Below are 14,700 nucleotides of genomic sequence, written 5' to 3'. Positions count from 1 at the left end.
TGTAAACTACAGGTACCCAAATTTGAGTTATCAATTATGCTACCTGAATATGCTTCACATATCTATTCAATTACTCAGCTAGTCACAGGCTTCTCTGAATTACCCCAAATTTTCCATCAGTTCTCCCACAACAACACTGGCAGCCATAATGGACAAGTGAGCTGTAGGAATTCTGCACAGTCGCAGGATAGTTATAGAGTAATTACTTCTGTACAGTATGAATGTCTCACGCTGTTATTTCCAGGCAATTATTCCCCCCCCCCTCCCTCCCCCTCCCGCCCCCTCCATTCAACATATGTTAGAAGTCACTTGCCCAGTTTTGAAAATACACACCTTATTTATTACTATAGTGTATCAGACTGGCACTTCATGTTCCGCTACAGCTAGGTACTGCAGAGAGAGCAAGCTAAGGCATCTAGTCCTTGAGGTCATAGTAGTCAATGCGCTTCCCTGACTGGAAGGCACCTGTCTCCAGCACAGCAGCCAGACGAGCAGCTGTCTTCTCCGGGGAAACAATGTCACCACGCTTGCGCATATCCGAGAAGCTGTTACGGATGGCTGGGTCTGAGGCACCATTTTCTATACTGGCCACCATGTCTGTGTCCACAACACCAGGTGAATAGTTTAGCACAGCCAGTGATGCATTCTCAGCAGCCAGAACTGAGAAGTACATCTGACGAGCAGCGCGGCCCACACAATAGTACCCCAGAGATGGGAAGGGTTCCACGGCAGCTAGAGATGTGATGTTGACAATGTAACGCCGTGGGCCATTATCCCCCTGTGGTAGCAGAGCCAGGAACTGCGCGGTCAGCACTGCAGCGGAAGACACATTAAGTGCCAGGTAAGAGGTCCATTTGGCACTGTCTGCTAACTGTGCAGTACCCTCTGACAGGTCACCAACAGAGCCAGCACTGTGCACGATCATGGCCACCTTGTAGTCTGCTGTGTCCCCGCACTCTAGAACATCCACCATGCCAATCAAAAAACAACACTGCAACTACACAAGAACTGTTAAAAAAGCTAGAAATGACCCATATGGTAATCTTATGGCCCACTGTTTAACTGATTTCTAAACCCAAATCATAGTAAAGGCTTAACTATAACAATAACCAAATACCATATTTCATAGATCATGCACAATGAATCAAGACCATACTGCTGCTTTAACCCTCCTACTACCAGAATGTTTCCTTTTCATTGAGTACCACTGGGGTCATAAAGACCGAAAGTAATTTACATGGGATATATCGGTAGAATTTTAATGAACATAAAAACACACATTTCAGGTGTTCAACATGATAGTAATTCTATTTTTATAAATGCTACATTCAAGAAACAAACAATTTAAACTGCCATCATATTCTGTGTAAAAACTGAATAGATTTTAGTGTGTGTAAATATAAAAATGAACAAAACATCATTGGATACAACTGACTCAGATGGAGAAAGTCATGTATTAAAAATTTTGGAAGCACAGAAGATACATATTTCTGTTGTCATTGTGGGGTTGTATCAATGACAACGGTAGTAAGAGGGTTAAGTAACATTATTAATTACTATCTTGTAGCCTGCATCTTGTGGCAAAATGATGAACATTTTAGTCAGTGTCACAAGTGCAACTTATTTCATATCATAGTGAAAGGTTACAATGATGCTTCATAGAACAAGCAAATAACTGGTGTTCATCAATGTAATAACTAAAACACTGGTACATCATTTTACAATATGATGCAGCCTAAAATCCAGAAGAATTTTATAAAAATTAAGATTGGCAGTAAAACCTTACAAAGCTATTATTACAGCCCCAATTTTTATGTAATTATGCATTCTTTTCCTTTGTTCATGCACATGTAAAAAGTGTAAATGTTCAGGAATTCAGTTGCCAGCAATGAATACTTCATTTTATCAAAATATATTTTTATGTATTTCATTATATTACTTGTTTTTACATATTTTAACATTATGCTATGTAAAATTACATATTATTGCTTTGGACTCATCTACATATTTCTCTAGAACCTCAGTAGGCTGCTATCTCAGAAAAAATATCTGAATCTGAGCTACCATGAAAGTTGATAACAGTAAGTAAACTAAATCTAAAAACCATATTCCAGTGCTATGAATGTGAATGTGGTTAGATTATTAAGGTTTGGCATTTTAGTTCTTAATAGTAAAGCAGATACAATAGCAATACTGTGTGTGGCATTGTAGCCGCCATTCTTGAGTGTATAAAACAGTTGTGTGTGCAGCAAGATTGGCAATGGGACAGAGAGAGACTACCAGCCACTGAGCTAGAACTAGGGAATGTGCACATGCCAAGAAAAGTTTGCAAAATAGTACTTCTTACCCCTGTTGCATTATAATTAACATCCAAATTAAGATCATTGGTAACACATTGTTCACTCCTGAGAGAGGGAGTGTTCTATGTCAAGAATGCAGTAAGCATATCAAGGGTTCTATGAAGCCCCAGCTTCAGGAAGATATACATAGTGATGCACACACAAAGAACAACACTGTACAATCATTAAAAAAAATGAATGTTACAGATGCAGATTTGAAAGACTCCAAACTCAAACGATATTTTCCATGATGGTTCCTATAAACATTCCATGTAATAAACTTCAAGTGCCTGAATGTCATACATTTCTGCAAAAGTACCATAGGCAATATATTTATGATGTACTGAGATTAAGGGGGGGATGTAATGGATTTTGGTCCAAAAAATCCATTTTTCAAAAATATTATTTTCTTGATCTACACAGTTCAATCTATGTTGTGTGTGAATTTTATCATGATAGCAGCTTTAGAAATGCTTTTAAATTGTTAAACTGAAGCCACTCCCACCTTTTCTGACATTTGGGAAACAGCTTGCTTCAGCAGAATTTTTGTCAGTGCAAAGGCCATTTTCTTTCAATATCTGTGGCTGACATCTATATCTTTGGCTGACATTTATATCTTTCCCTGAAAACTTTCTTGCATGTGGTTTATTTACAGTTTGACAATACTAACACATATTAGTAGAAATGTGGAAGGTTGAATTCACAAACCTGTACATGGAAGTCAAGATTTATGCATAATGTATGGTGGAAAAACTGTTTAGGAAATGGAGGCTTCATGGAAATCATTTTACCAACAAAAAAGGGGAAGCAGCTCAAAATGAAGAACATAAGCTCTCAGCTTCAGCATCAAAACTGGGTACAGGGGAATTGTACAGGTATGCAAATGATATGGATTCCACTGGATTCAGACTTATTGATTTAAAGACTCTCTGCCAGGCTATAAAGTTTTCATGTTCCTGTGTAAGCTGTAAAAATATGGAATGCATGATTGTTGTTGAAGAAAGAAGAGTGGGAATAGCTTGTGATTTTAAATTAATTAGTAATTTGTGTGGCTATGAATTTTCATTTTCCTCCTCCAAAAGGACTGACACTGGTACCTATGAAAGCAGTTTTAGGTTAACATATGCTCTCAGATGCCTCAGACAGGGCAGGGGAGGAGGTAATTTATTGTGTGGTTTTCTGAAAATGAAAAAATAAATAAAGAAATGTCTCATGTTGTATGCAATACTACCAAAGTTTCTATGAAGAAAGCAGTGGAGTGATTGGTGGAAATAAACCAAAAAGAAATAGATCCTGGAGTAGATATTCATGACAGTGAATCTCCTACAAATGTTACTGACCTGCTTGAGTCAGTAGATGGGACCTGGATGAAAAGTGGTCACACCTCTCCATATGGAGTTGCATCTGTTATTGGTATTGACTCAGGTAAAGTTTTATGTGTAGAAATTATGTCTAAATACTGCCACCAGTGTGCAACAAGGAAAATGTCCAACAATGAAGACAGGGAGAAACTGTGGCAAGAAAAGCATGCAGTAGCATGCTCTAAAAATTATAGTGGCTCAAGTGGGGGCATGGAGCCTGCTACAGTTGTGAGGATGTTCTCCATAGCTGAGAACCAGTATGAGGTCCGATATACTAAATACCTTGGTGATGGGGACTACTCCTTGTTCAAAGGTGTAACAGATAAAAATCCATACAATAAAACAATAGAAAAGTTGGGATGTGTTGGCCACATCCAAAAGAGGCTTGGCGGTAGGCTTCTTCACTTGCTGAAAGAGAAGAAAGGTGAAGCACATGAGGATGGGAAACTGCTATGAGGAAAAGGCAGGCTTACTCTGAAAGAAATTGATTCTCTTCAATTATTTTATGGGAGAGCTATCAGGAAAAACACACATAATTTAGAGGCAATGAGGCATGTTGTGTGGATATTTTTCCCCACAAACTATCCACTGACCAAACACCAATGCACAATCTGTGTCTGAAAGACAATTGGTGTAAGTTCAACAACAGAAATGAGACTTTATTCACATAGACACTCATTACCAGAACATTTTATGAATGCAATTAAGCCCACATTCAGCTTTCTTGCAAACCCTGATTTATTGAGGAAGTGTCTTCATGGAAAGACACAAAATGCAAATGAAAGCCTGAATAATTTAATTTGGATTAGATGCTCAAAAAGGACATTCTGTGAACTTTAAGTACTCAAAATAGGTGTCTTTGATGCAGTTTTATGTTAAAATAATGGAAACAATGGCAGAAATGAAGTGCTGAAGAGAGCTGGTTTTGTTTACAACAAAAGCATTTTACACCATCAATGAAAGCAGGGTCAAGAAAGCTAACAGTTCAGTGCCTTACCTGCAAATACAGACCAGGCAGATTCAAAGAGGAGTGAACAAAAACCTGAAGGATGGGGAGTAGTACAGAGGATTTTAAAACTGAGGTAAGCTTATCACATGTAGAAGTGCGATAGGAAAATTTTTGAACCTCATTTTCTCTTACACTTTTTTACATTATTAGAAGATTTTTCTCAAAAAATATATGTGCTATTCTACAAAATTTTCAGGAACTGTTTGCAACGTGTTGCTGCCTTCCTGAAACTACAAAAAATGAGATCCTTCAATTATATTCTGATTTTCAGATGATTGTATGTAGAATAAAAAGTTAATTTTGGATGTGCAAAATTGAAAACTCTGTTAATGATACAATTTGTACCATAAATTAATAACTGTACTTCAGTGGTCTTATAATCTTCTCAGAACATTACAATATTATTTTCAGATTAATTGCAGAATTTGAGTTATGGCTTTTTATCAAAAAGTCAATAAAAAAATTAAAAATTCAAATTTCTTGCAAAATATTAATCCTACATATTTTATTATATTTTTCTGTTGAAACAAAGCTCTTTTACTTCACACATGGAAAATTTTAGATTTGTACATTGATAAATATGGCTGTAATGATTTTTAAACAAACATTTACATTTTCCTTTACATCCCCCTTAAGGAAACATAATTCATATTTTTGTTGCCAGCAGACTCTTGACACAAGTGCAGCACTATAGAAGTAACTACAACACGTACAGGGGTGATTCTATGATTATGCTTTCAGGGATGATGGAGAAGGGTAAATGTATCAGGCTGAGGTACAGGGCGCTGGTCCAGAAAGATCAAGTTGAAAGTTCATTGAATATTGTTCCAATATCCATTACTATGAAATGATGTGCCAATACTGTTGTTGCTAAGATTGTAGAAATTCTGCCAAGTACTTAGGTGTAAACATTTGGATGACAGCTCACCTAAACCAATGCATATGGTGTACTGTGTACAAAAATGAGCAGATCTGGTGAACAATGTCTGTGCTGTAGGAAACTGCAGTCCTTGTCTATAAGTTTAAACACTAATGTTGATCAGATCTAAACAAATTGAGTTGAACCTTTTGACTGAACTTGCAGATATGATTTTCGTGTATGGGCAAACAAATGGGAGTGGCAGAGAAGTGGGGAGGTCATACAGGACCAAATATCCATGCAGACAGCATCTGGCTCTTATCATGTTTCTTAAGTAGTTCCAGCAATTAAGTGCAACATGACAATTGGTACCACAGAACAATGGTCGAGGAGGATGACAAACTACTTGGGCCACCAACTTAGAAGTAGCAGTGCTTGCCCAAATGGATGAGGCACCTGTAATCAGCTTTCAATCGGCAGCACATGAAACAAATGTTTCAGAGTAGTGTGTGGCAAGCATTATAGGAAACGCAATTACACCTCTAACATCCACAGAAAGTGCATGCTTTCAACTTCTGCTGGATGTGAATCTGGTGTCATTTTCTGCCAATGGCTCTTTCAGTGCCTTACATTGGATCCTGTGCGTGTAGTTTTCATGGGTGAAGTGTGTTTCACCAGAGATAGAATGCTAAATAATTGCAATACTCCTGTTTGCTGATGAGAAACCCCACACTACAGTCATGTGAAGCCGTCATCATACATTACCAGTCAATTTGTGGACAAGTTTACTCAATGATTACATATTACACCCACTTCTTCCTCTTCCCCACTTAAATGCACTAGCGTACACAATGTTTATCGGAGACATAATATCCTGGTTCCTGAAATGCTTCCCTCTTGTTATTCATCAACAGATGTGGTTCCAACATGATGGAGTCTCTCCTCACTTTGGACTGAGAGTTTGTGAACAGGTGGATCAGACATTTTCAGAAAAGTGGATGGGCAGAGAAGGTCCTGTTTTGTGACCAGCTTGTTCAACTGATCTCAGCCCACTTCATTACTTCTTATGGGGCCATGTGAAAAGTCTTGTGTACAAGATGCCTGTTGAGACTGAAGAGGATTTCCTGCCAAGAAATCTTGCAGCCTGCAACACTGTTCAAATGACACTGGGGTTATTCGAATGGGTATAACAGGACTTTGTGCAACGATACCATTGCTGCATTGATGCTGGGGGACTGTTGTAAACATAGCAGTTTGTCAAACTTGTGCAGGTAAGTGGAATTAATTATTACTGTACAACAGACTTAAGATTTTTGGTATACCCCACATCAAGTTACGGGCATTGTCACTAGCCTATCAATAGAGGAATTTATTTAAGGGTACTAAGTAATTTCCAGTTGGTACTCTGTGTGTCATGATCAGGATTCAGAAGTTGGGGATCATAGTTTGATTGCAGTGAGAGGCTAAGGTGGAACTTTAGTAGATTTTCACTTATACCTTTTGATTTTGTCATTTATGGACCAGGCTCCCTTACATCAAACCTTTACATTTACCCTTGTGGCCAATATTTTTTCTTTCCAATGTAGAAGGCAGTTGTGACCCTGGTGTTCGATGAACTATTTTTGAAGATTGGTATTGTTTGTCTTGTGTACCTTTTACCACATGGGCTAGGAGTTTTATATATACCTGCCTTTCAAAAAGCAGATCATTTTTCATATATCCCAGAAGAGCTGCTATCTTTGTCAGTGTGAGTAAGATCACATTCACTTTATGTTTCTTCATTAGTGTGGCAAATTTTGAAGAAACATTTGCCCCATTATGGTAGGGAGGATGTAGATTACATTATTTCTTCTTTCTCTTCCTCTGGCTGCCTGGCATTTTCATGAGAAAATCTCTTTTACTCTGATGTTTTATATATCTATTTTTATTGGCCACCTTTTCCAAGTGTACCTGTGCATCCCGTAGTCAGTCAGTGTGACAGAACACAGGCTCCATGTACTAAAGTTTTAGCTAAGCTCATAGTCTCCAAAGGATTGTGGCACGTAGAGTCCTGAAAGTATAAATCAGTATGGGTGATTCCAAAATGAGATTTTCAATCTGCAGTGGAGTGTGTGCTGATATGAAACTTCCTGGCAGGTTAAAACTGTGTGCCACACCAAGACTCTAGCTCGGGGCCTTTGCCTTTTGTGGGCAAGTGCTCTACCATCTGAGCTACCCCAGCATGACTCTCACCCCGTCCTCTCTGTGAAAGGCAAAGGTCCCGAGTTCAATTGGGGCAACATCAATCTGTTCAAAATATTGATTACAAACTAAAAACTGAGTGGAGGTTAGCACATGCTTAAACAATATGGTTATGCCTTCCTCATATTTAGTGCTAATCAGTTATAGACAGTCATGAGTAGCTTAGTAAACAAGGAGAATATGTCAAAGGTAATGAGTAAATCAGACCTTTTAAGTTTGAGAACTTTCAGTCTACTACCAACAACAACAACAACAACAACAACAACAACAACAACAACAACAACAACAACAAATGGTTCAAAAGCTTGGTGCAACTCTTTTGAATGGACACCAATTCAGCAACTCCCATGTTCCTGAGACAACAGCACCTGGTGTTCCCAGACGATCGTCCATCAAAATGCTAATCAGGTGTGACAATGCTTAAATTTGTTGCCCAGGTGAGAACCAGTGCACTCAATGTGGCAAGGCTGTTGGCAACATACCGTTAAAAATCTGCTAATTTAAGGGTATGATGTTTACATTCACTTACAAAAGTCTCCAGAACTAAGCTAACTGCTGCATTGGCACACCAATAAGTAGGTGCGTCTTTGTTACTCACTGTTAGTCTGGAAGTTTATGATTTAGCATCTACCACAAGAAGGATTTATGATTTCTATTTTCTTCTGACAAGATTTGTTTTGTGGGTCTTAAGAAAGCTATAATCTGGGAGGCACAGAGATGTGCCCCTTCAGTCTGCTGATACCTTCCTTGGGCAGAGAACTGGATCTCAGAAATGAAGCCATTTTCGCTCAAAAAGGACAGTGACATCCTTGCCAGTCTTACGATATGTTCTGTCCTCAAGGAAGTTGTTCATTTTCTCTACGTATAGGTGTCTCAGCCACCAATCAGTGGCAGTCTGTAGGAAGAACCACCATATTGGTATCATTCTGGAGATTACGAAGTGCCGCTCGTTCAGACAAGGACATCTTACTTTTTTGTGCTTAGGGTCTTTTAAGTCATCAGCATGTTTCATATCTTATTTCTTCAGCAGCATCATCATCTAGTATTCTGACAGCTTCTTCAATTCCTCTGGTAAAATATGGTAATGGCAAGGGCTTCTGTGTAGCTGCAAAATTCAAACATTTTCCCAAACAGCCACTGTCTTGTTGTCCAGGTCCTCAGTTGTTAAACTAAAAACAGAACATTTATATGACATTTCTTTCAGCTACGGAGTAGCTAGATAGTCGAACTTTGCACTGTGCCTTGCAGCAGAGTTTTGATGTGTCCAGTCCACTTTTGTACAAGTTACACCATAAGCCCAGCCCAACTACAGTTCCAGAAGATACTCCACTTTACCAATGGGCTATGGCATTTTTTGTTTGGCTCCTCTAGTGGTGTCCTACAGTGTTGTCATGGGGGGATTTGAATATCTACCAGGACTGCAGACATGTAACTGCAAAACAAAATCAATTACATTATGTTTATTTTTTGGGGTGATAATTCAAACTTTGTCATATCCCTTGTATGGTATCTGTTGTGTCATATGTACAAGACACAGCCAGGGCAAAACTACCACAGGCGCAAAAATACAAGCTGGTGCCAGTGCCAGAGAGATCTGCCACTTGTGCCAATTCCACCAGCCCCATAGGCAGTGCTGAGGATGGAGATATCAGCTCCGCCTTGACCAATTGAAAGCCAAGTACAAAACACCAATGATCAGACGACAACAGACAGAAGTGTACTTGGAAGAAAGATGAACAGCTCTCATGCACTTGGTTATAGATCATTGTCCAGGGCTAACTTAGACAGGGAACATCATTTAGTGAGCTGCTCTTAGAAATGAACAGACAGTAGTTGTAAATTGTATTTGCTATGTATTGTGAAGTTCATCTACAATTATTTGCACTTAGTTATTGAGGGCCTTTTTTGTGTTATATTACAGTGTTGCAGACATCATTATTCAGTAAATGACAAAGGTAAGTAAACCTTTTTAATGCCTGCCCAGTTAGCCGAGTGGTCTAATGCATTGCTTTCCAGGTGGGAAGGCATGCCGGTCCCTGGCACAAATCCACCCAGCGGATTAGTGTCAAGGTTCGGTGTGCCGGCCAGTCTGAGGATGGTTTTTAAGGCAGTTTTGCCTCAGTGGATGTGAGCTGGTTCCCCTTATTCCGCCTCAGTTACACTATGTCGGCAATTGCTGCGCAAACACTTTCTCCATGTACACGTACTGCATAATTAGTCTACCATGCAAACATTGGGGTTACACTCGTCTGTTGTTAGATGTTTCGGAGGGTGGGGGGGGGGGGGGGGGGGGCACGGGGGGGGCAGCTCAACTGGGGACCATACTGCACAATAACCCTAGGTTTGGTGTGGCGGTGGGGTGTGTGGACTGCTGTAACCTGTTGAGAGGTTGTGTACCACTGAGGGCTAAGGAGGGGACAAAGCCTCCACAGCAGTAGTGATGAGGCCTTTACAAAACTGGCGATGAGGGTTTACAAAAGTATCTACACTCCCTTCTATAGCATCTAACTGGTGAAGAATAAATGTGATTTGCCAGGATTCTGGTGATTGTGACGTTTCTAACCAGTTAACTAATTTAAGGCCGCTTTGTGTGAACCACTTTAGTAGGCTTTATTAATTTAGAAAAGGCCTTCAGCAATGTAAATTGCTCCAAGATGAAAGTATAAGTCTCACTGAGCTAGACTATGTAGGTAGCTTAACAAGAAACAGACAAGAGTTGTTAAAACAGGATACTGAGGCAAAAGTTACAATAGTAAGTACAGGAGTTGGACAGAAATGTTGAAACGCCACGACAGATGAAGCATGCAGGATGCACTGTCGTATTTGACCACAAAAGGCAACCGTGCAACATCCTCAATATGATGCAAGTGTCAGCTGTGGTCAGACTAGTTTTCTTTGTAGCTGTGGGTGCTGCTGCACCACAGAATAATTTCAGTGCATATGCCTAAATTTTTTAAAAGTTCTACGTGACAAGCTCAGAGCTGAGGAAGCCAGCACAGGACCAGTGAGCCAATCTGAATGTCAACATAGTGTACAGCTAATGTAGCAGAAGAGAGGATGCAAGGCAAGCATTGCCACACGGCCTCTGAGCAAGGAAAGCAGAGGAGCTAACACCACAGTACAACGTAACAGGGCAGTATGGAGTAACACTCTGTAACTTCAAGCTCCAGAGTGCCACTGAAATAGTCTAACATCAAAAAAGGCCCAAGCTCAGAGACCCAGAACAATTCTTGAATCATCACAGCAAGGCAAGGAGTACTGAAGACACCAATAAACGAGTGAAAATATGATCATGCACACAGAGCCACTGTGCCATAGGTATGTGCTTGGCATTTTAAATAATGGAGCTTTCTGATCTCAAAGACACATCCAGCCATGGCACCATCCTCTCCATATTGCTGTAATCAGAGAGAATGATGGACTATTTAGTTTCTCTGAAACCATGATAAGCTGATTGGTTACAGTCTGTGTGCTTGCTAACTTCAACACTGAGACGTAGCCAACCACAGCTGCGGTCTGCCTAATGGGACATCACAGATAAGAAGACTAGTATGTTGCCAGTTCTCCTCCCACTGAGGATCCATTGTGGATTATATTAAAGCAGGTATCTTCACTCCCTACAGCTGTAGCACATTAGTGCAGCCCTAGGCTGACCCTTAACCATCTGTTGCAGTCCTGATCAATACACAATGGACAACAAGGTCTAGTCTTCATGACAGTTGACATACTGGACCACGTAGTTGGCTATCCTCACCTGATCATGTGACAGACTGTGTATGAGAGTGTTTAGGTGTAGGGCCATACTGTACTGCAGAACATTTAGAACAAGTGACACCTACCAGTCTCCACATTGCCACCTGCACAACAACACATGGCCACCACTCACTGATCTGTGGCTCTGATGTCACAGCCTGCTGAGGGCACATCAGCACTTCTTTGCGGCTCGTGCTGATGCTCAACCACAATGACACACTCTGTAAACTCATCCTGGCAAATAAATGTTACTATACAAACCATTATGTCACTAGCACCTCCAGGCATAATCTAAGCCACCCTTCCACACACTGTGCTCGCCTTCCTGCACACTGACTGGGTACAATGCTTCTGTCCTGGGGGGGGGGGGGGGGGGGGGGGTAAATAGGAAACTGATGACATTAACTGTTTGTTCTTCTTAAATGAAACAGAAAAAAAATATGAAAACAGAAAAATGCTGTAGAGCTGTGGATATACAACATTATTCCAGATCACTCTGTACTCCACCATACTGATAAGATTGTCTAGAATCCAAAAGTTGTAAGAAAGAAAATCATAGCAAGATAAAAAATAATATTTATTGGAAACTGATTACTTTGATCTTAAAAAAATTGGTAGGACATGAGTTTGTTATCAAGTTGAGACACATATCTGGTATATTAAATTCAGTTATCACACTGCAGGTTTTTGTAATAGTTCCTATATTTTGACACCATATATTTCATCATGCCCACTAGATACCCTTTCTTCCCCTTATGAAGTTTCAGTGCTCTGCTGAAGAGCAACTGAAAACAAGAAGGCAATGAAAAACTTTTTACTTAATATTAACAACCATGTTTTACAATACACTGTCTTAATTTTCAAACCATGTAGCTTTTTGAAAACCAACTCAGTTGACTCTATGTCCTTAAAGTCTTCCATCATTATCTCCTGAATGGTCAGTTTTGAAGGATCTCAGCAATGACATGCTTCCATTTTGAATGAACCATAACTTTTGACACCTACTTTCTTTCCTAGATCACTGTGGAGTCCCCGTCACGAAGTACAAAACTATGACCTGAACATAAAAACATGTATTTCTGTAAAGTATTTGCAGCTGAACATAGAAATAAAGCGCTAAAACTCTCCAATTATTGATCCCCCTGACACAGAAATCAGACCATACAATCACTTTGTGTTCCATACTTTCTTCAAGTGTATCGTAATTGTTCACCACAAATTTATGCAGACAGAAAACTTTTTTGGTTTAACTTCTCCACGTGGTGTGTTTTGTGTGGGTGTCTTGTCTTAGGGCACAAAAACAACTGGTCATATCCGCTCAAGTCAAAACTATAGAACACGAAGACAGAGAAGAGTTAAAAGATGACTACATGTCAATCCCAATCAACATAAGAAAAGACAGCTAAGAACAGGGACATGGAGAAAAGGCTATAAATTATACCATAGAGAAAGCGAGGCCCAGAACTAAAAATTAAATGGCCTTTGCCATACTGTTACAATGGATAAAAAGTAAAATGCAGCCGACTGCCCACACTTCATTTGCTAAAATGGCCGATCTCAGACAGAAAACCCCAGCAGGAATGTAAATTGTTAAAGAATGGGCATTCTGTCAGGAAACTGCAGATAGTTAAAACTTCGGCAAAGTGTGCACAAAGTGACAGTGGAGCACCACGTAACAGATGGCAATGGCTAAAAGGGCAGTGCCCTATATGCAACTTAGTTAAAATGACCTCCTCCTGGCAAGAGGGCTGAGAGGTGGTCATCCAAGTTACTGGGAGAGACTTAATAATCTGGAGCTTATTCCCAGGAAGGGAGGACCAATGACGATGCCAAAGTGACACCACCTCCTGACAGATGGCAACACGGAGATGATCTGAGGGAATATAGGAACTAGTGGACTGAGGTACGAGGGCAGCAGCGTCAGCAGCCTCGTTTCCTGGCAAACCGACAACCAGGAATCCACATAAACAACATAGTGGCTCCATCAAGAGTGAGAAAGTGACAGTTTTCCTGGACCAGTTGCAGTAAGGAATGGGTGGTGTACAGTGCACAGAGACTTTGAAGGATGCTGAGAGTGTATGTACTCCCTGGCCTCATACAAGACTAAGAGCTCGACTGAATACTGAGCAGTGTGCCAGAAGCTGATACCGCAAAATGCTGGCACAAATGATGAAGGCACACCTGAGACCATGGTCAGTCCAAAAGCCATCAGTGTACACAAAGGTACGATTGCAAAGTACCATGCGGAGGTCATGAAATTGAATGCGATAGAGCGGGGCTGGAGTAGTGTCCTTAGGAAGTGAATGAAGGTCAAGGTAAACACTGGTCGCCACATGAAGCCAAGGTGGTTAAGGGTTCACACCCACTGGGAAAGTTACAGATAGTGTGAAGTTACGCCCCCAGAGCAAGTGCTGAAGCAGACTCCAGAAGGTAACAGAAGAGGGCCGCACCCTGCACTGGCAATCAATGAAGTAATTGAAGGAGGCATAGGATGGGTGGCCATGAATGGCTGACAAACGGCATGCATACCTGCTAAGGAGAAAGTTACAGTGGTAAGGCAGTGGTAGTTCAGCAGCTTCAGCATACAGACTCTCACCATTGCTAGTGTAAAAAGCGCCAGTGGCCAAATGGATGCCATGATGGTGGATGGTGTTGAGACAGCATAAAAGGGACGAACATGCAGACACATAAAGCACCCATAGTCTAGCTTCAAACGGACGAGGGACTGGTACAAACGGAGGAGGGTGGTTCTATCTGCACCCCGCGAAGTACCATTGAGGACATGTAGGACATTGAGGGAACACACAGAGTGGACTGCCTGGTAAGACACATGGGAGGACCACGAGTGTTTCCTATAGCACATGAGCCCCAGGAATTTTATAGTTTCAATGAAAGGAAGAGCAACAGGCCCAAGATATAAAGATGGGGGTGGAGAGAAACCAATTTCGCCGCCAGAAAGTCATACAAACGGTTTTGTCAGTGGAAAAAACCAAAGCCATTGTTGATGCTCCATAAGTAAAGATGATCGAGACATCGTTGAAGTGACAACAGTGCATATGTCAGACCTACGTGAATTTGAAAGTGTGCAAACAGTGGGTGGTTTGAGGTTTTCGGGCGCTAAACAGCGTGGTCATCAGC

The 14,700-nt window shown here is 40.6% G+C and overlaps 1 protein-coding gene across 1 annotated transcript in view; it reads right to left on the bottom strand.

Moving 5' to 3' along the window:
• Nucleotides 1–281: 281 nt before the first annotated feature.
• Nucleotides 282–14,700, bottom strand: part of LOC124545227 (sepiapterin reductase) — a 155,698-nt gene continuing 141,279 nt past the window's right edge. The window contains exon 3 of the mRNA XM_047124097.1: nucleotides 282–957. Coding sequence (XP_046980053.1) covers nucleotides 416–957 — 542 coding nt within the window. The 3' untranslated portion in view covers nucleotides 282–415. The remainder of the gene's footprint in view (nucleotides 958–14,700) is intronic.

Source organism: Schistocerca americana, chromosome 8, assembly GCF_021461395.2.
Source record: "Schistocerca americana isolate TAMUIC-IGC-003095 chromosome 8, iqSchAmer2.1, whole genome shotgun sequence".
NCBI lineage: Eukaryota > Metazoa > Arthropoda > Insecta > Orthoptera > Acrididae > Schistocerca > Schistocerca americana.
This window is presented reverse-complemented; position numbering and strand designations above follow the sequence as displayed.